Source organism: Haliotis cracherodii, unplaced genomic scaffold, assembly GCF_022045235.1.
Source record: "Haliotis cracherodii isolate W230 unplaced genomic scaffold, xgHalCrac1.p SCAF_6, whole genome shotgun sequence".
NCBI lineage: Eukaryota > Metazoa > Mollusca > Gastropoda > Lepetellida > Haliotidae > Haliotis > Haliotis cracherodii.
In genome coordinates this window covers 51,357,023-51,379,112 of record NW_027266319.1, presented here as the reverse complement: position 1 = coordinate 51,379,112, position 22,090 = coordinate 51,357,023, and the positions used below count along the sequence as shown (strand labels likewise).

Genomic DNA, 22,090 nt, shown 5'->3' with positions numbered 1-22,090 from the left:
AACATTAGCGATTTGTAGAGTAAACATAGAGTTTTAGATGCTTTTTGTCATTAAACAAAATATGACGTGACTCACCACGGGTCCGGGTAGTCCTGTGGGTACCCGGGTTCTACTCAGTACCCAGCCCTAACTTACACGTAACCACCGTTGTATGTATCTTTTTTTCGATGGCCTCAAAACACATGTAATACTTTTCATGACATACCCCATAATAAATTACCAGTCCCTAAATGTTTGCATTTGAAAATGTCCTTCACTAACATTTTGGGTTCTTCTTTTAAGCCTTCTTCACGTCACAGTCCTTATTTTTTATTCAACCCAAAGGTTAAGGTCAATACCGGGTCAAGGCCATTTATCAACGTGCCTTCAATGTTCGCAATGCAGACTGTGAGGACCAGTGTTTTTGTGCAGCGTTGTATGCGCAAAATTAGACATGACAGCATCGCTAAGAGCGTATTTAGGTTCAACAATACGGTAAAGAGCAAGCATGATTGGAGAATGGAGCTATTACTATTTTTGAATTAATGTCGACACCAAGAGAGGTGGCATACGATACCATATTAGTCGCGTATGATCATGTTGGCACGGAGCTGGCGGCAGTCAGCTGAAACATGGAAGAGAACTTGCTAAGTTCTTACTATTACAAAGAACGTGTCATTGCGTTTCATGTGTCACATGCATACCCATACTTCGTAAATTGTCTTCGTCATATAAATCTCTTATGAATTTATTTATATATAATTATTATTCGTTTAGCTCAACTGATGAAATCTCTCTTGCACACTACCATACTTAATAACCTTAAACAATACTTTATGACTGTAATTTGTACATAAATATATGTAGTGGAAACCTATCACATTTACCATATACAACTACATTGGGAGTGTTTCTCTTTACTCATAAATATCTTTTGCATTTATTTATATGCACCCCTTCAAACAAACCAGCCGTGATATTGCTAAAAGTGGCGTTAAACCTCACTCACTCACTCACTCACTCACTCACCCACTCACTCCTCTCTTATTTTCACTTTTAGGGGATATTAAAGTGCAGCAATTAATATTCAATTTAGTTTGGAACAAAATATATCATTACCTTAACATCCAATTACAATTTTATTTCTGAAACAAGTGTTATTTTTTTTTACTTTTCAGAGTTCCAATTTACAAAGAACTTGTTTGTACGATTTCCATGTTGCCCAAAATGGGAAAATGGTACCGTTTGCTGGCTGGGAGATGCCAGTGCAGTACAAGGACACTATATCGGAGTCTCATCTGCATGTGAGGGAAAATGTTGGCATTTTTGATGTTTCCCACATGCTGCAAACAAAAGTAGTGGGCAAAGATCGTATTGAGTACATGGAGTCTCTCCTTCCTGCTGATGTTCAGGGTTTGAAGGACAACACTGGGACACTGTCAGTATTTCTGAATGAAAAGGGTGGAATTTTGGATGACTTGATTGTCACAAAGACGACGGAAGATTATCTGTATGTTGTGTCAAATGCGGGATGCATTGAAAATGATTTCTCCAATATGCAGGTACTGTTGTTTTGCATTTGTCAACATCAGACATGTTGATTCCTCTGATTACTTACAACAGGTTGGTTGGTTGGTTGTTTTGTTGTTTTGTTGTTTAACGCCGCACTCAGCAATATTATAGCTATATGACAGCGGTCTGTAAATAATCTAGTCTGGACCAGACAATCCAGTGATTGATATCATGAGCATCGATCCACGCAATTGGGATCGGTGACATGTATCAACCAAGTCAGCGAGCCTGACCACCCAATCCCGTGGGTCGCCTCTTACGACAAGCATAGCTGTCTTTTACAAGTTACAACTGAACAGTATCGTAATGTAACTCTTTAACAAGGATAACAACATGTACTCCATTTGTGTTACTTTTGTTGACTATCCAGTTCTCAAAACTTTGATACATGAAAACAAACATGCGTCAGACATGAAGAAAGTCATTCAGCAAACTTGTGTCAAGAAAGCAAACAATTATTCAAAATCTCTTACTGCAAGAAAATATTTCACAAAATCAAATTGGAACTCACGCAGCCACTCACTCACTCACTCACACCCATTCACCCAGTCACACACACACACACACACACACACACACACACACACAGCCACTCACTCACCTACTCACTCACCCACCAATTCACTCATTCGGCCACTCACTCACTCATGTTACAAGATGGTGCTTGTTACCTTGTTTAACATTAAGGGGCTAAAACAAGGACTGGTCGACTCGGAGTCGGTAACTATGTGCGAGTGGGGTGTCCATGTTAAACTGTGGCATGGTATCTTAGTGGGCTTGCACTATTAAACCGGCATTAGTCCGCTGGTTCCTTGTCATAACCGTGATGATAAAACTGAAGATTTAGATGTCCCTAGTTTATAACACCCAGTAGATCTCGAACTGTGAAGATCCAGGTTAGAATAGTTCTTCAGCAACCCATGCTTGCCGTAAAAGGCGACTATTCTTGTTGTAAGGGGTGACTAATGGGATTGGGTGGTCCGACTCGCTGACTTGGTTGATGCGTGTCATCATATCCAAGTTGCACGGAGTGATGCTCATGACATCAATCATTCAATTATCTGGTTCAGACTCAATTATTTACAGACCGACATCATATAGCTGTATAGAATATTGTTGAACGCAGCGTTTAACAACAAACAAATAAACAATCATTGGATCTCATAGAAATTAGATCTTTTACTCCATACAGTACCTCTCTTCCTAAAGATCTGATGCTTCCTCTCTATGATGTCGCATCAGGTGAAGTTCTTATCAACACTGATGATTGTAAATTGTCTATGTGAATGAATGAAGTATTCAGACCAGCATCTTTCATTTATGTTTCTAGAAAACAAACTAAAATGACAGGTTCCAAATGGTAATAATCAAGGTTGTGCTATTGTACTCTTTTGGAATAATACTTTATACACCATGTTGTTTCTGATCACCATGGCTTCTACACCCATCTCCACTTTATTCCTTCTCATTCTGTGGGAGGGGGCACGGGTGGCCCAGTCGTCTAAGGCACCACGATTCGCTGTGCAGAGTTGCGTCCCTTAGGTACGCCAGAAACCTATGATTGTGGGTTCGAATCCAACTTCGCCCCGATTATGTTTCTAGGTTTGTCAGCACCCTGCCCGTGCTTGTGGGTTTCACCGAAGTGGTTAACGTCTGAGACCTGCATCACTTCGGGCTTTCCTCCCACATTAAGCTGACATGCTGAGATATGGCTTGAATACTGTTAAAAGCGGTGTTAAACACAACTCACTCACACTCACTCATTCTGTGGATCTCTCAAACTTCTTTACAAGGCATTAAGAAGTTGGAGAAGTAAGGATAAGAATTTATGGATGAACAACATCTTTATTACAAAAAAACAACAACAAAAAACCAACAAAATCTTGCATGATAACGGTGTTAGAAACTACACCGAAACGTTGCTCTTAATTGTAATAAATAAGTTGTTCATCAATAAACTCTTATCCTTACTTGGATTTCACAAAGCCTAATTCATAGCTAACTCCTTTTCCTTTTGTATATTTTTCAGAACAGGGCAGAAGCATGTAGAAAAAAAGGGCTTGATGTCAAGGTGGAGAAAATCCAGAATGCATTAGTAGCTGTTCAAGGCAGGTGTTAATTTTTACCAGACTCACTCTGTTTAACACAGTTCCCAATAACCAATGACACAATAAATGTATCTAGGATTCCGAAATTATTGCCCGTGGGAGGCAAATTGGGAAGCATTTTTTATTTTGTTCAATATTAGGATTTTTTTATGTTTCAGAGGCATTTTAACATTGCATTGTTACATTACAGTCAATACATTATGTCAAATTCCGCCTCTTACACTTTTTTGGTCCTTTTCAGTTATCAGTTGAATATAAGTCCCCTTGATCCAAGTTATTACCATATTTACATGAACTAGCAACTTGTTAGTTCCCATTTGACAATTTCTGCAGATTTGGGGTGGAATATTGGCTTCTCAGCACATCTAGATAAGTACCTGTGGTGTCGTGAATGCACAAGCCCGCTAATCGTGTAAAGTGACAAGTGTCCATTCTTAGTCAACTAATGACATGAGGCAATGTATATGACCTTCACCTGTTACAGCAGAGTGTAGAGTAGGGGTGCGTTGCAAAGTGCCAATCGCTAGTAAGCGATGTACAACGATTCGCCTTACAACAGGGCGCTAACTTTCAGCCACATGCAATCATACCAATCGCTGTGGCTGAGTTTGACAGTGGAACAAGATATTCTTCACTGGATCAGGGGCGGTCGGGTAGCCTAGTGGTTATAGCATTCGCTCGTCATGCCGAAGACCCGGGTTTGATTCCCGACATGGGTACAATGTGTGAAGCCCATTTCTGGTGTCCCCCGCCGTGATATTGCTGGAATATTGCTAAAAGCGGCGTAAAACTATACTCACTCACTTGACTGGATCAACTGGGAAAGGAGTCAAAGCAGCTTACACCCCATCATACTCAGTCTGCTCCACATCTTCAAAGTAGTCATAAATTTCATCAGTTCGTCATCGAGCCTCTCCTATTACGTTCTTCATTAGGACAAGGCAACCAAGTAGTAGTGCTGGGCATCATTCGACACAGCGATCTTCAGGGCTCCCAGGGTCAATGTTCCTTGGCATGGTTAAAATAAGTTCTTGATGCCAGAAGGGCACACTGATAAATCATGTACCATATTGGTTGGTTGGTTGGTTGGTTTGTTGCTTAATGCCACACTCAGCAATATTTCGGCTATATGACGGCGGTCTGTAAATAATTGAGTCTGGACCAGACAATCCAGTGATTGATATCATGAGCATCAATCCACACACTTGGGATCGATTACATGCATCAACCAAGTCAGAGAGCCTGACCACCCGATCCCGTTAGTCACCTTTTACGACAAGCATAGTCACCTTTTACGGCAAGCATGGTGTTGCTGAAGACCTGTTCTACCCCGGACCTTCACAGGTCTGTACCATGTAATGATGTTTATTATAGGCACATGAAGCCAGTGATAAGTGTATTTTAAATAAACAACACAAATACATGTTTTAAAACCCAACATTGAAAATATAACTTATTTTATTTCTGAGAGGTTTTTATTTTTGCTTTGAATAGTCATGTTAGGCATCATAAACATTCTGTTAATTGAAAGATGTTAAAATAAGAAGGTAAATGATTCAGGATGTGTGCTAAGGCCCCCTTGCTGTAAGAACTTACTCTTTAGGAACGTGGACTGAGATGCATAAGTATGTTGCATCTTTGAAGAAAATTGTGTTAGTTAGAAAATTGTGTTAAATACACAGGATTCTCAGATTATGTGTTTTGAGTAAATTGTTTTTGATTTGGCTTCTCTTTTCACAGGCCTACCAAAGAAAAAACAGCAGTATGCTCCCAAACCATGGAATATGTACACATTATAAAAAGAAATATCTACACAAATTGCAAACACAGACACAATCCACGTAAAGTTTGCATTGTTATATTCGTAAGAATAAGAACCTGGCTCATTTTCAGTGGAGTCTGACACACTAAATCATGCAGCTTGTCACCATTTGTTGGGGTCCACATGATTTACTGTGTCAGACTCCATTGAAAATGTACGGGGTTCTAATACAAAGCAGACTTTATGGGGATTGTGTCCTTGTAATTTAAGAATTGTAATTCTATTTAAAATGTGTACATATTTAATGGTTTGGGAACCTTTTGTTGGTTTTCTTTGTAGGCCTGTTTCAGAGAAAACAATTGTATAACTGGAAGGGCTGACTGAAAAAGTGTTCTGTCTTGAACAAAAATCCCACCCCTAATATGAAATGATTGTTTCCTGAGATAAATAACACTGAATGATTATTTTAATTCAAATTTCAGGACCCAAAATGACAAAGGTCCTGCAACCCGGTATTAACCTTGACCTTGGCCAGTTGCCCTTCATGACCTCAGCCTTGACCTCTATATTTGGTATTCCCGACTGTCGAATCACAAGGTGTGGTTACACGGGCGAGGATGGTGTAGAGGTAGACAATCACATTGGAACTTGGATGTAGTCCAGATGGGCTTTTGATACAAAAACAGTGGTTATATTTTTGGCTTGTAAAAATTCAAACTTGTTTCTCATGGCTTGCCTGCCCCTAGAATTGCCTCGATCCTAACAGTGGCACGGGTGGCCCAGTCGTCTAAGATGCCGCGATTCGCTGTACAGAGATGCGTCCCTTGGGCACGCCAGAAACCTATGATTATGGGTTCGAATCCCGAGCACATTCTGACCAGAGGAGGATATAGTAAACACACAAAACTGTAGACAGTATGAAATCAGTGACATTGTTGAGTGCAGTAATGCAACACAAGCCCCGCCCATCCTGTTATCGGCCAAACAGTAAACAGTAGTTTATAAGTGGGCGTGGTTTATTTTGGGAGGGGTATGTTTATAGCAACATGAATGCAAAAAAATATTGCTTGGTTAGCCAGTCAAATGCCACGGGAGCACTAGTGATTTATTCATGTTTGAATTATTTAGAAATAAGGAAAACTAATAGAAATTGTTTTGAAAGTTGTGAGATTTCCCATGGATGATGATTGGCTTGGATTCAGAACACTTTGTTGTCAAGGGTGACCAAATGGAGATGGAAAATGCCAAGGTTTCAAAGGGGATATCTTTTCATAGTCTTCAGGAAGCGTTTTTACAATATTTGAACAAATTTTAAAGTGAGTACGGTTTTACGCAGGTTTTAGCAATATTGTGGCAATATCACGGCTTGTTACACCCCTTTCCATGTTTTTTTGTATAACTGAATTAGAACCAATAATTTGAAAAAAATGTGACATTCTATGTTTTTAACAAAAGGCATCATTGTACTTTAACTGCGATTGACATGAAGTATGTTTGGTTGGACTCTGCATGTGCTGTATTTCATCTTGCAAAGGAGGAGCGGTCGGGTAGCCTAGTGGTTAAAGCGTTTGTTGTCACGCCGAAGACCCGGGTTCGATTCCCGACATGGGTACAATGTGTGAAGCCCATTTCTGGTGTCCCCCGCCGTGATATTGCTGGAATATTGCTAAAAGCGGCGTAAAACCATACTCAGTCAGTCAGTCAGTCAGTCAGTCAGTCTTGCAGAGAAAGAATGGAACATGTATAGTGATTTTCTTGATGGGCAGAGATCAAAATCTAATAATTAATTTATTAAGGCATAAAAAAAGTAAGTTAAAAATCAATGCTTTTCTTTTTCTCCAAACAGTGTGTGAAATAGTCTCAATACCTTGCTGGCCAGGTTGGCGAGCTAGCCTTAAAAGTTACTTGCCAGTTTCAAGTTTCCCTACCTTAAATGTCGGACACTTTATTTTTCCAGGTACTTGATTCTGTGAAGGTATCAATAAAGTAAACCAAAATTGCAAATCATGATCAAATATTATGAAGGGGGGTAACTCTGATCTTGCAACCCTGATTCGTTTGAATATTCATTTAATTTCTTAATTTTTTATTTTTAGTGGTTGTATTGATGTACTTAAATGGGAGAAGTTTTATCAACAAAGAGTGTTCATAAATAATCACTGTCAAAATTTCAGTAGCCAGTCATTTAAAAAGAAAATCCTAAGCCAGAACGAAATTTTGCTTGCTGTGTGCTAGTGGGCAGGTGACTATTTTGCACACGCAAAGCAATTACTTATTGCATATCTTGACCTACAGATATCGGTGACCGATGACCGCGTTGAGGAGTTGCTGAAGCTGCTCCTGTCCTCATCCCAAGCTGAGGTCCGTATGGCAGGCCTTGGAGCTAGAGACAGCTTGAGGCTAGAGGCCGGCCTCTGTCTCTATGGCAATGACATCACTGAAGACACTACTCCAGTGGAGGCCAACTTGAACTGGGTTATCGGTATGTTGAAGAGCATGTTAGAGTGTTGATGGCACAGTGACACTTGTAAGGGCACAGTTAAGATAAGTTCCTGGTTCCTGAAGCACAATTAGAAAACTTTCAAAGAATATATGTTGAACATGGGTCCATGGAAGGACTCCGTGGCGGATTCTCAGATCTATGGCAGATTATCATATTATATTCTTGATTGGCAATTTCTATAGCGCTAAACGTTAATTATATTCATATATCACGGCAGACTTTCTATGATCAATATTGTGATTTTTCTGGATCATTTTTATCATTTTCCCTTTGGAACAGCATCATCAGTGCAGGGATTGCATATCAGTATGTTTTTTAAAAAATTGTCCCACAAAGTTCCATCATAGAAATCCATCCTCTTGTTTGTATGCGTTGATAAAATCATGAATATATATCTACCTTGTGATGATGTATATTATACGTACCCAGTGATAAAGGAGATTTAGCAAAAGTGATCTGGAAAAATATAATCATGTAAATATACTAATCATCCATGAATATGCCTGGAGTTTCAGAAATTCAATAGGATGTTATCAGTGCAAAAGAATGAACCATTGTTTAAGATACCCGCCTGCCGACAGTCCGAGACTATTTTGCAGCCAATCTGTTTTGAAAAGTTACACACCCGATTGCCGGGAGTTAAAGTCACCAAGTTGACAATCCCACCAGTTGATTGTTATTTTCTGAGAACTGACATTAAACAGTACTATTCTTATGTTTACCCTTTTCTTACTTTTGTTTGTTAGTCTAAAAAATTCTGGACTGGCACCATTTTTTCTGGTCTGGTAACTTTCCACAGTTGCCAGTCCGGTTGACTGACTGAAATATTTTTATAATTTTATACACTAAAAGGGGACAAAACTTCTAAAAAGTACAACTGTTTATTATCTAGCTCATGGTGAAGGGATATTCACTGATGCGAACGTGGATCAGAAGGATTCTTCTTGTTGGCACACTTTAGTTCCAAAGGGCAGCAACTCGTCATCTTTGACACACTTGACAACAAATACATTTCTATCCCAGCAGATGCACTTGTGTGGTGTTTGTTTTATTGAATTTGGAGATAATAATTATTTGTTCTGAGATGTTGTATGCTTTCTCCAGAAATTCTGTTTGCACATAAAAAGTACTTGAATTTCAGGGTTGGTCTTTCCTTAAAAAATAGCATAACAAAGTGCAAATGACCAATGATTCTTGATGACAGTCACGGTTGATCCCAAACCCTGTAGCTGACATCAGAGAAACATCCTCACTCACTCTGTGTATTACATTGCAGCCAAACGCCGACGTGAAACCGGGGGATTCCCAGGGGCGGAGGTCATTCTCAACCAGCTGAAGCTCAAGTCTAAGGGAATCTCCTGCAAGAGAGTTGGGTTCCTCTCCTCCGGGCCTCCAGCAAGAGGTGAGTGTTGAGAGAGTCAGGGTGCACCTATATCACGCTTCCTCTCCTCCGCGCCTCCAGCAAGAGGTGAGTGTTGAGAGAGTCAGGGTGCACCTATACCACTGTTCCTCTCCTCCGGGCCTCCAGCAAGAGGTGAGTGTAGAGAGAGTCAGGATGCACCTATATCACGGTTCCTCTCCTCCGGGCCTCCAGCAAGAGGTGAGTGTAGAGAGAGTCAGGATGCACCTATATCACGGTTCCTCTCCTCCGGGCCTCCAGCAAGAGGTGAGTGTAGAGAGAGTCAGGATGCACCTATATCACGGTTCCTCTCCTCTGGGCCTCCAGCAAGAGGTGAGTGTAGAGAGAGTCAGGATGCACCTATATCACGGTTCCTCTCCTCCGGGCCTCCAGCAAGAGGTGAGTGTAGAGAGAGTCAGGATGCACCTATATCACGGTTCCTCTCCTCTGGGCCTCCAGCAAGAGGTGAGTGTAGAGAGAGTCAGGATGCACCTATATCACGGTTCCTCTCCTCCGGGCGTCCAGCAAGAGGAGCAAATTCTAGAGATGGCACTGAATACCAGGCACTGAATTCTAAAGTTGGCATTGGAGATTATTTTTCAAATGTAAGGCTGCTCGCATTAATTTTATGATGCATTTTAGGCTGTGTGTTGACATTCGCTCTAAATTGGTGACACATTTATTTCATGATTTACAGTATTCAATTGGGCAAGTCTTTCTCAAAGAGCATACAATTTCAAATTATGTCTCTTTTGATCACAGCGGGTGCTGTCATCTTGGATGCAGAGGGGCAGAAGGTGATTGGTCAATTGACTAGTGGTTGTCCTTCACCTTCCCTGAAGAAAAACGTCTCCATGGGCTATGTGGAAACAGCCTTTTCAAAGACAGGGACAGCCATCAAGTTCAAGGTCAGACAGAAACTCGTTGATGGGGAGGTGGTGAAGATGCCGTTTGTGCCAACGAAGTATTTCACGAGAAAGTAACCCTGCACTGTGAGGATGAGGCCTTTGTCAAATGTGATTAAAAAATGATTAATTGATCAGACACTATTGATGGTCTTCATGGGTTTGTATGCAATTTGTTCCTCCACCTTCAAGAATACATCCCCTTGTTTTCAAGGCCAAGCTTATTATTATTGTATTCTTTTATTTTTATTATTATTTTTATTTTTATTTATTTTTTATTATTATTATTATTATTATTATTAAGGGATGCTATGAGATGTAGTTGTTAAGAGCCAAGATTGCTCAGCTGACATCATAAAAACAGTTATGTTTCTCGCTTGACAATGTGTACAACAACATGTCTGCACTACGCATTTGTGTTTTAATGGCAGGCAACAGTAGGCCTCGGCATCAGTTATAAATGGCGTCATTTTACTAGCTTATTAAAAATAGATAGCATCTCAACTACATCGGCTGTATATATTCAAGACTGATGGAGGAACGTAACGTCTACAAACCCATGAAGTATTGGTGGATTATGTTACACAATGGTCAATGTTATGTACAATGTGGAGACAATGTAGACCTTGTGTGATTCAAGGATAAGTCCTCCGTATATTAACAGCAAGGAGGAGAGGTGAAGGTAATAGAACATGGATATAATGAACTACAAGGGACCGGAGAAATCAGTTTGTTATATATGTTTTTGCTCGGAAATGTCCGTGATCTTGGAAAAAACAAAACACAATATAATTGCAGCATTGACTTGTATTAGCAGTGATCACTTCCTAGCATTCAATAAATAACATTTCATAACATTCATTTAATAATGTTAAATTCATAACATTTTTAGAACAGTCTTCATCAAATATCAGCCAAAGTATCGAATGATGTCATCTCAGTTGATTTTTGTGTGTTGAGGAAAATCTTGATTGTTTCTAGAGCCTTACTGGCATTGTCAGAGGAGGGTGTGGCTGGTTCCACTCAGTCGAAGGGCGGTGGGGTAGCCCCGTGGTTAAAGCGTTCGCTTGTCACGCTGAATGCCCGGGTTCCATTCCCCACTGTGGTACAATGTGTGAAGCCCATTTCTGGTGTCCCCTGCCATGATATTGCTGGAATATTGCTAAAAGCGGCGTAAAACCATACTCACTTGCCTAAGATCAAGCGGGACTTTGACACATGATCAGTCAGCACAAGCTGAAAAACAAACTACAAGCTCTTGTTTTTAAATCATGTCATTGGTAGCCTGTTACCTTTTCTGGGCAGGGTCAAAGTCAGTCGACACGCATGATTCGAGGATTGGACTCTCTCTTGTAAATAATGGTACTCAATGTTGAGTTCGGAATGTCAAATTCCATTGCAATGTCTCTCTTAGCTTTTATTCCTACATCAACAGTGTTTCTCAATACGCTGTACACGTCACTAATCAGTGATATTTGGGCTCGTCGGGGTTCAGATATCAGTTCGCTATACACGTTAGGTTGATACAGAGAGTTTGTTATATACATACATTTTATATGATATAGAGGAGATATATTTGGGATTTTGCAACAGTTCACTCTATCTGTGTTCGTTATATCCGTGTTCTACTGTATAAATTACAATTGTGCATGCTCCGATAACGCTGGATCGATGGTTCTGATAATTATAATGAAGTCATCTTTTACTGGTAATTAAGAGTTCCAGTCTGAACTTAACCAAATTTTGTTTCCTCAGTGTAAACTTTCATGTATTATTTTCACTCTGTCATTTGATGTGATGATATTCAGAGCTACCTCGCTAAACTTCCCACTGTCCTAGAAACTTTCAATGAGGAAATGGTGGGTATGTCAGACTCCCAAGGCAAGGGAGATAACTGACTAAAACATTCCAGTTTCCATCATTGCTGAACTAGGAAGGAATGTTGGAGTCATATTGAGGGTGGACTAATGAGTCTATGAATTTTCCAATCAAGATCGCGTAACAAAATCGACATCTTGTTAGTTAACAACATGGCGAATGCCGTGCAGATTTAGGTCAACTGCATGATTTGCATTGCAATGCATGTGTGCATTCAACTGGGCGTCAACAGTTATTTTCCAAATCTTTTCATGTTTTTATTCATGTGTTGTGGTACAATCCACACGCACTGGGTGTCAGAGACAGGGAATATGAAACACCACTTCGATTAACTTGATCACTTCGTCTTGACTGGGACAACCATTTTGTTTGAAGCAAATGCAAGTGAATCTGATTGGTCAGTACGAGGCACATAGAAGGGACAGAAATTGTAACAGCCACTGGAGACGCTACAATCGAGCCACAAACTTCCAGCCTAGTCCGGCAAGGAGGAAAGTGGACTTTAATAGTTACCACCATTGCCTTGGGAAGATGGTAAGACTCTGACATCATAAAGTCATTGTAATACTAGAATATTGGCAGGATGGGAAGGATATTCTGCAAAAATATTTCTCAAACTAAACTTGTGATCATATCATAACTATATCCATTCTTGGGGCTCATGGTGCCAGTTGTCTAAGGCACCAAATTTTGCCGTGCAAAGTTGCATCTCTGAGGTGTGCCATGGCCCTATGATTGTAATTCCAATACGTGGTTATGTTTCTTGATTATGATTATGTTTCTTGGACATTCATCACCACTCGCCCATTTCCGTAACCTGCAAGAAGACTCATCCCCTATCGATGAATGTTATGTGCGAAAATACGACAAACCAATCAGAATGCGCATATGATTTCAAGTTCTTCGTCAAAGAATCCCTCAGAAATAATTTCTGTTTTTACATATGTCTTGCATCTAAAAATATACCCAAGACACAGTTAAATGTGTTCAATCATACTGTATAATTTTGCATGTCCTGATGTGCTTTTAATTGCATCTAGGGGCGGTCGGGTAGCCTAGTGGTTTAAGCGTTCGCTCGTCACACCGAAGACACGGGTTCGATTCCCGACATGGGTACAATGTGTGAAGCCCATTTCTGGTGTCCCCCGCCGTGATATTGCTGGAATATTGCTAAAAGCGGCGTAAAACCATACTCACTCACTCACTCATTTAATTGCATCTGAAATATAAATGATATATGGGGAAATATATGTGAACCATTGCGCAACGAGTTGACAATTGTTTTTGGTATGCCCGTTTGTGCTAAGACGGAACCCGGTTGCAAAAATGGCTACGAGAGGGCACGAGTCGCAATTCGGCTTGTTACGGAATAACACGAGTTGGTCACGAATGGTTTCTTGGTATGTCATCACCATACTCGTGCTTGTGAGTTTCACTAAGAGGTTGTAATACCTGCGTCACCTTTGCCTTCCCACCCAAATTGGCTGACACACCAGGATATAACAGAATTATTGTTATTAACCAACTTACTGTTGACCTTGATGCTGGACAGCTATTTTGAAAAATGAGGAAAATTAAACTTTTTATGTGTCAGAACCTGTTAAATTCATTCCATTGAAAAAAAAAATGTCACAGATTTTTTGGGGAAAAAATACACTTGCAATTTTCTGGTGCTCGAGAAATCTTGAAAACCGATCCATTTTTCTCAATGAAACTTGGCATATGCATTGCTCATCAGCTGAACTGGTGCCTTTTGCTATTTTAAAATATTTCCAAATTTTATTTTTTACGCTTCCATGGAAACAATTTCTACTTAGTCTCAAACGAGGGTAGAACTTGTTTCCGTTCCATAACATGAAACTGTTCATCATATTTCAATAAAACTTAAAAGTATGCATTGCATATCAGTTTAACTAGTGCCTTTTGCCATTTTGAATTTTTTCTAATTTATATTTTCTTATGTTTCAATGAAACTTGGCATATACATTGGTCAACAGCTTAACTAGTGCCTTTTGCTATTTCTAAATCTTTCTAAATTTTATTTTGTTACATTTCCATGGAAACAGTTTGGTCTCAAACAACTCAAGGTCTCATTTCCGAGCCATAACTCTCAAACTAATGAATATTTTTGCATGAAGCTATACATGTTCAATGACCACATGCTCAACTATTGCCTTTTCATATGCAAAATTCTGTTTTTGATATCTTGTTTCCATGGAAACAATTTGTTTCCCACAAAATCTCTACAGCTAAAGAATATTTCTGCAGTGTATAATTTGCTATTATTGTTTTTGGATTTGCAGACACATTTACAGTAACAACTTGAACTAATGTATCCAAAAAGGCAGGAGAAGACACGTTCTAGTACCATCTTCCCGAGGCCAGAGAGTTAACTGACTTTGAAAATCCAGTTTCCACCCTTGCCGAACTTGGCTGGTATTATGGAGTTACTTTTTGGGTGGACTAACGAGTCTAAGCATAGTCCAATCAAAGTCATGCAACGAAATCGAAATCCTGTTCGTAAACTTTCGTGCAGATTTCGGTTGATTGCAAGATTTGCAATGCATGTGCACCGCCAACTCGTTACCAACAGATATTTTCCATTCTTTTCATGTTTTTAATCAAGGTGCTCACGTGATTTGATCTACTTCACAATGTAAGACCCGTTGTATCACAGTATATGGATCTTGATTATCGATCACATCGTTCTGACTCGACGACGCCATTTTGGTTGATTCAAATGTGAGTGATACGAGAGGTGGAATTTCATTGGTCCATAGGAGAGGCTTAGAAGGGACATAACTCGTAATAACCACTAGTGGGGCTACGATCGAGCCCCGGGAATTCCAGCCTAGTTCCGTAAGGGTGGAAACTGGACTTTGAAAGTCAGTTAACTCTCTTGCCACGGGAAGATGTTCTAGTACAGGACCAACCTGGGGTTGGCATCTGTGTTAAATATGCTACAACTAAATTGCCAAACATGATCTTGCATATTTTCCACCTAGGCGTAATCAATCAAAATATTTACTGTAATACATTCATTGTGCCAAAAGCAATTCTCATCCTGCTCCTGATTAAGTATATGGACATGAATAGATTATAAAATAAGCAGTTATAATGTTAATGTAGCTATGACAGCGGGTCCTGTAGGAGTATAATACCTGATTTATTGTTGTATTGTCAGATGACCATGAGAATCTCAGGAGTATATAGAGTGTTATTATCAGGGAGCCATTATATTTTGCATGTTAATGGGAAGAGATTAATAGTGACTTGTGGAGATTACAATGTTCTAGACTGTCCATGGCAGCATATTTAAACCCTAATAGTGTCCATTACTCAGCCATTTGTTGTTGAAAATGTAATGAAATTTGGTGAGTATTTGGGACGAAGAACAGTTTTTCTATTTTTGTGTGTCAGAATCATATTTGCTGAAACACACCATATATGTCTCTCCATAATAATGTTGAAGTGTGACTGACTTTGTTGACACATCCAGCTACAATGCACTATATTTTTAAATTAGCTTGTGCTGAATTGATACGCACATTATTATCCCCCCTGGTGCTATGTGAGGGGATATAGTCATCTGGTCTGTCCGTCCGTATTCCGTTTCCAGAGCTTTACTTGCAAACCGTGTAAAATGTTCATTCATACTTGGTACAGGTCTTAACCAGGGGCTAAAGTGGTGCCTCTTGCTCTTAGGAATTTTTCAAAATCTCACTTCTCCCTGTATCCATATTAACAAGTTAGACTTTTCTGAAACGGAGGTAGGTGTCGTTTCAGGTACAGAACTTAAAAAATATTCAAGATTTTTCATCCAAACTTGTACATGTATTGATCAGTGGCTGAAGTGGTGCCTTTTGCCGTATAGGGTTTTTAAGAATTTATATTTTTCCGTTTCCATGGCAACAAGTTTTAATTTGATAGCGTTCATAGTGGTGTGTACCTGACATGGAAATACAAAGTTCCGAATCCCAATTCCATGGCATTGTTTTGTAAGCTCAATAACTACTTTTGTGTACGGACAGACAGATTAGATAAAAATTCTCTCCTCAGCATGAAGTGAAATAGTCCATTTCCATTGAACAGGGGAATGTGGCACAGTGCCTGTGGAGTAACTGTTTCAGGTGTATTCGTTCATGCATTGATATTAATCATTGATGTCTATGGCCCAGAAAGGTCAAACTGTAAATTTGGAATTCAGGTGATTCCAAGACATGAGGTGTGACCTTCCACCTATGTTATAAACGACTGAACAGATTCTGCAGATCTGCTGGTTCAATTGTCGGATCAGGATTCTTCTTAAGATAGTTGGCAGCACAATTATACAGAAAACAAACTGGTTTAAGTGAGCGAGTGTAATGTACTTACTAATTTCATTTATCTTTTTCTTTTGTCTCTTATCATTTCACATATGAAATTTTTATAGGCATACTTTATTGGAGTATGCAGTGTTATTTGTGATAACATATGCCCTATGTTTACATGGAAAGGCAACACTGACAGTTAGATAGACAACCCACAATTCAGGCTTCTAGGCTTAATATTCAAATTTGTGTCTAACTATGCCTTACATGTCCACACAACATCAATCAAGAAGAAACAGTATTACTTTCTATGTAGTGAAATGGTCTTTTCAGTTAAATTTTAAAAATTTGTTAGTTATTTATAGAATTGTACATACAGAATATTTTACTACCGACTTCGTTCACCTGACTGAAAGTCAGGTGAGCTTATGTCATGGCCTGCTTGGCCCGTGGTCGGTGGGTTGGAATCTGTGAACATCTTCTCAGAAGAATCCATTGGACCAGTGAAGTTTGCATGCTCGTTCCCACCAGTGATGACACCTGATTACTTCAAGAAGTTTGAATCTGATTTTGTATAAGGCTGCCATGCAATTTGTCTCTCTAAACTTCTTTTCTGAAATTACAAGACCGAAGGATCTGAACTATGTATGTTTCTCCTGATGATTACATCATATTTGGTTCAAGTCATGTAGAGTTTTGTACTTGGCATGTATGCTCAAAATATTTGATTGCTGACAGCAATTTTTGATTAGTGGCAGTTGTTGTTGACTACAATATACCCAGGTGAGCTGCAGTGCTGTGGCACCATGGTTTAAGAATCTCACAGGAGTCAGTGTTTTCTAATGGAGGGACACATCTCCTTATCATTATGAAGAGATAGAGATCTTGAGATCTTATATTATAAGGGGGAGACACTGAGATATTTAATACAGCGAAGATTTTGAGATTTTAAATTATATGGTGCAGATATTGAAAACTTACATTATAAAGTGGAGATATTGAAAACTTACATTATAAAGTGGAGATATTGAAAACTTACATTATGAAGTGGAGATAATGAAAACTTACATTATAAAGTGGAGATATTGAAAACTTACATTATAAAGTGGAGATATTACATTATAAAGTGGAGATAATGAAAACTTACATTATAAAGTGGAGATATTGAGATCTTACATTATAAAGTGGAGATAATGAAAACTTACATTATAAAGTAGAGATAATGAAAACTTACATTATAATTTCTTCTTGCGTTACGTCAAGTTACTTTAGTGTAACAATTACTCTGTTGGCAACCTGTTACAGACAAACTTCCCATAAAAAAACAAACAATTTGGTCTGGCATAAATAATAATTTATTTGAGAGTGTGTATTTTTTAGGAGATTTATCTCATCATGCTCAAAGTTCCTTTTGAAATTTGCGTCCTACATCTTGGCATACATGTATTGACTAGTGTTGTTGTGGATGTTTGTATTCTTTAAAAAGCAGTGCTTTATTATTCTAATGACTATCAGGACCTATGAATCATAAAACCTGAGTTGTAACAAGGCCATATTATTCACAGTTCATCATGACATTGTATTATTTACAGGTAGTTGTGACACAGCATGCACTCACTATGAGCTGCGGATAATCTCATTAAAATGAGGTCTTAGTGCTGGCTACCACTAAACGAGAACTAAGATCTGATTTCAATAAGATTGGACCAAGGGATAACTCAATAGTTTTTCACCCTATTACAACAAAGTTTACACCTCAATATTTATGATCAGATTGACCTGGTTTTCTAAGTAAATACAGGGAAGGAGCAGAGTGTTCAGATGAATGCACTGTTCACACACACACACATTTGAGAAGTTTATATCGTTGATGTCACTGACTGCACAATAGGTCTTACATGTATTGTTCTATTTCTACCAAATCTGTCTCTCTTATACCTTGTTGTTACATAGGAACAGCACTGTATTGTGTACCTTTTTTACTTGATACAGTTTAAAGAATTACATTAAACTGTTCAGCCATATATATTTCCTGTTCACAATGCCCTTGTCAAATGCTAAGGCCTGTTATTTGTATTTGTTTGTTTTATTATATATTTAATCTAGGTGGTTGAAAACAAATATCAAATTCAAAATTTTAAAGAAAATGTCTGTTGTGTAGCCTGGTGGATTAACACCACCTGCATCCTGAAGACCTGAGTTCAATTCTCCACGTGGGTAAAGTGTGTGATAGGGCTGGAACGGGTAACTCGGGTACCCGGGTCGGGTGGGTATCGAGGACCCGGGTACTTACAGGGCTACCCGGACCCATGCTTATTCACGTGATATACGACTTTATATGCTTGAATAAAGATAAAACTTCAGCCAACTTCAGTGTATGCATGACAAGATTGTTTTATACGAGTATACATTTTGTCTAGGGCTCCTCCAAATCGGACATTTTGTACTATCTCTAGAGACCTACAGTGGGTACCCGGGTAGGGTCGGGTGAAAGGGGGGTGGGTACCCGGGTAGTTAATTTGACTCGTCCGAGCCGTAGTGTGTGAAGCCCATTTCTGGTGTCAGAACAGCCATAAAAAGTTAATGGAAAATGGAAACCAAAACAATGACACTAATGTAGATAATACTTGGCTTGGCTGAATGGACACCATGTATCAGGGCTGATAATTCTATTCAACTACCTGCTTTCATGTGCATGAAACTGTTGTCTGTCTCAATTCATCTCTTGCTAATGATGTAAATTATTACTAATCTACACACACCCCTCATTATGTCTGTGTCAGGTGGCACCAATAACATGGTATATTGCCACATTGTAGCCATATTCATTCCAGCTGCATTAAACAAATCATTCTAACAAGTGTTGAGTTTTGTCCTTCCATTGATATCAGACAGCATGAGTTATTGGCTTGTGGATAAATCCTCCAGTACAAGACACTAAGATATGACTTGGTTGAAGAGCACTGTATGATGCAGAGACACAGAGAAAGCAATAAAAGGGTGCTTGAATAGTTTGCCATATAATAGTTACCAGTCATAGACATAGCACTATTTCAAGGAGAATGCCGGGTTGTTGTTTTTTTTTAAATGTAGACTACTATTTAAGGATCGTCTGGGGACGCCTGGGAGGTCTCATCAGAGTTTAAAATACAGTGCAGTCAGTCAGTAAAACATGTCTTTCTCAGTTTGGTAAGATCGTGAGAATATGAACTGGCGTACAAATAAATAGAACACACAGCAAAATAAAAACAAACAAAAATGAGTTCAATAACAAGGTAAAAACTATTTATTAGGCCATGAAGGTTTTTTATCAAACTAAGCGGACGTAATGGTATTACAAAGTTTAAAAAATGTTTGATTGTTTGTCGTATGTATTTTTTTCTAGCTATATGGTATTTTTTATAATTAATACAAGAACACAATTATATAGTTATTATATAAATATATAGTTTAGTACCATTCTCCCGGGCGCTCCCTGGCGTTGCCCGGACGCTGCCGGACATCCCCGGCCTTTTGTTGGACCGAAAATGTGCTTTATCCAAAAATAATTATTCTTGAGAGATACATTGTTTAGGCATATTTATATGGAACTATTTATCTGGCACTCAGCAATATTCCAGCTTTATGATGCAGTTAGGCCTGTCAATGATAAAGTTAGGACCAGACAATCCAGCGCTTGACATCAGGATCATGTCCTTTATGTATGGTGCCGAATTTGCTGAGCAGAGTTGTGTCCCTTAGTTGGCTAGAAACTGGTGTGTCCGCCCTGATTGTTTCTGTGTTTGTCAAGACCATTAGGAGTTTCACCAGACTGGTCAGTGGCTAATACTCATATCACCTCGGGCTGTGATATACCTAAAAATAATGTTCAGTGCCGACAAACTCACTCATTGTGGGGGCGGTCGGGTAGCCTAGTGGTCGCAAGGCGTTCGCTCGTCATGCTGAAGACCCGGCTTCGATTCCCGATATGGGTACAATGTTTGAAGCCCATTTCTAGTGTCCCCCGCAGTGATATTGTTGAATATTGCTGAACGCGGCGTAAAACCATACTCACTCACTCACTCATTGTGTCTGGTCATAAGAGATGCTCCTGGGTGTGGTCAGAAATCGTCATCACCAATATTGCAATAAGAACGTCAATAGTTACAGTTTTTAATTTTAGGTTACTGTGGTTCGTAAGTAAAGCCCCATTCACATGGACACTTTTACTTAGGTGAGTATATATACTTACATAAGTAAATTTACTTATGGTGGCATGTGAACGCATTTGCTTACGTGAGTAAATATACTCCAGGAGTAAAGCGACATGAGTACAAGTATATTTGCTACACCTGATGAGGTCTAGTAAAAGTATATTTGCTACACCTGATGAGGTCTAGTAAAAGTATATTTACTCATAAGTATAAATGCTCCTGGAGTATTTCTGGTCATGTGATCTCTCTTTCGCCTCTGGTTGACTATCTTCGACAGCGGCATGGCCTCAAATGATAAAAGTCCACAATTTATTTATGAAATGATGTTTACTTTTGCCTTGCATAAACTTCATGTGAACGCAATGTAAATATACTTTTGCTTACATGAGTAAATCTTGTCCATGTGAATGGGGCTTTAGTGTATATAATCGAAGTACGAAAGCAGTGCCATTTAACATTTGATACCTTTATTAGCCTAGTTTTAACGAACATACATTTTTTTAATCGTGACGTATTGTCAATGGACGTATGTGGTTGCCATGGCAATAGAAAATCTAATTTAGTGCGATACCGAATGAACTGCAACGTCGCATGCACGCTGTAAAAACAGACCGAAACTAATGCAATACTTACATAGTAGAAATAATAAGTATATGAACAATAAAGTCATTCCTGTCGGTAAAGACAAGATATGTTTTTGGATGACAACTTCTTTATTCTATTATTATGCCACGTTTCCGTTTAGATCATCACCGTTGTCAAACATGAAATAATAGAATGCAGTTGTCATCCATAAAATATATTGTCTTTACTGTTACTTATCAACTTACTGTTACTGAACAATGCCAATCAAACAGTTATTTGCGGATTGGATCCAAATAGTTGGATTATCTGGTCCAGACTCGATTATTTACAAACCGCCATCTTATAGCTAGAATATTGCTGAGTGCGACGTTAAACAACAAACAAACGAAATGTGTAAAGCTTCATTCATATTACGCACGACCCCCAATAACCTATCGTACTGTGAAGCCGGTGTCCTGTCAAAAGAACTACATCCCATAAGATCTACAGCTTAATACAACAAAAGTTATGATCTAGTGGTCAGGGCGGTAGGTGTTAATTACCTTTATGTTATTGGACTGGCCCGCTTTTACTGCCGTAAAAACAGTATGGTATATGATGTATATATGCTCTTTATCCACCTTCTTACATATGTGATAACATAACATTCATACATAAATTTAATGAAGCCAAACTCGGCCATCTCTGCATTTAAGTTGTCATATACGAAAATCGTTACAAAGTCAGCCAAGTTTAGCATCGTAGTTCACGGCATCGAGGTACTGCAAAGGGGTTTTCTCTTGTCCTTGCAGTTGAACTTTCAGTCTTTCAAGACTGTGCTCGTTCTCTCTGGACTCGCTTTCCGGGGAAGGTCATCCGAAATCAATCTGGCTCAAAATGGCACGTTCACACTTCTC

At 39.1% G+C, this 22,090-nt stretch overlaps 1 protein-coding gene across 1 annotated transcript; it reads left to right on the top strand.

The window, feature by feature from the left end:
- Positions 1 to 365: 365 nt before the first annotated feature.
- LOC139444927 (aminomethyltransferase, mitochondrial-like) lies at positions 366 to 19,245 on the top strand. Its single transcript, XM_071225945.1, has 7 exons — positions 366 to 474; positions 1,158 to 1,541; positions 3,581 to 3,659; positions 5,904 to 6,049; positions 7,717 to 7,903; positions 9,201 to 9,326; positions 10,086 to 19,245. The coding sequence occupies exons 1-7, from the start codon at positions 370 to 372 to the stop codon at positions 10,304 to 10,306; spliced, it is 1,248 nt and encodes a 415-aa protein (XP_071082046.1). The 5' UTR covers positions 366 to 369; the 3' UTR covers positions 10,307 to 19,245.
- The last annotated feature ends 2,845 nt before the right edge of the window (positions 19,246 to 22,090 follow it).

Bases quoted from the DNA above. Each gene is read 5' to 3' on its own strand.
- LOC139444927 (XM_071225945.1), top strand. From the start codon at position 370: ATGTTCGCAATGCAGACTGTGAGGACCAGTGTTTTTGTGCAGCGTTGT. The intron at 1,542-3,580 runs GTACTGTTGTTT...TATATTTTTCAG, and splicing joins ATGATTTCTCCAATATGCAG to AACAGGGCAGAAGCATGTAG. The intron at 6,050-7,716 runs GTAGACAATCAC...CTTGACCTACAG, and splicing joins CGGGCGAGGATGGTGTAGAG to ATATCGGTGACCGATGACCG.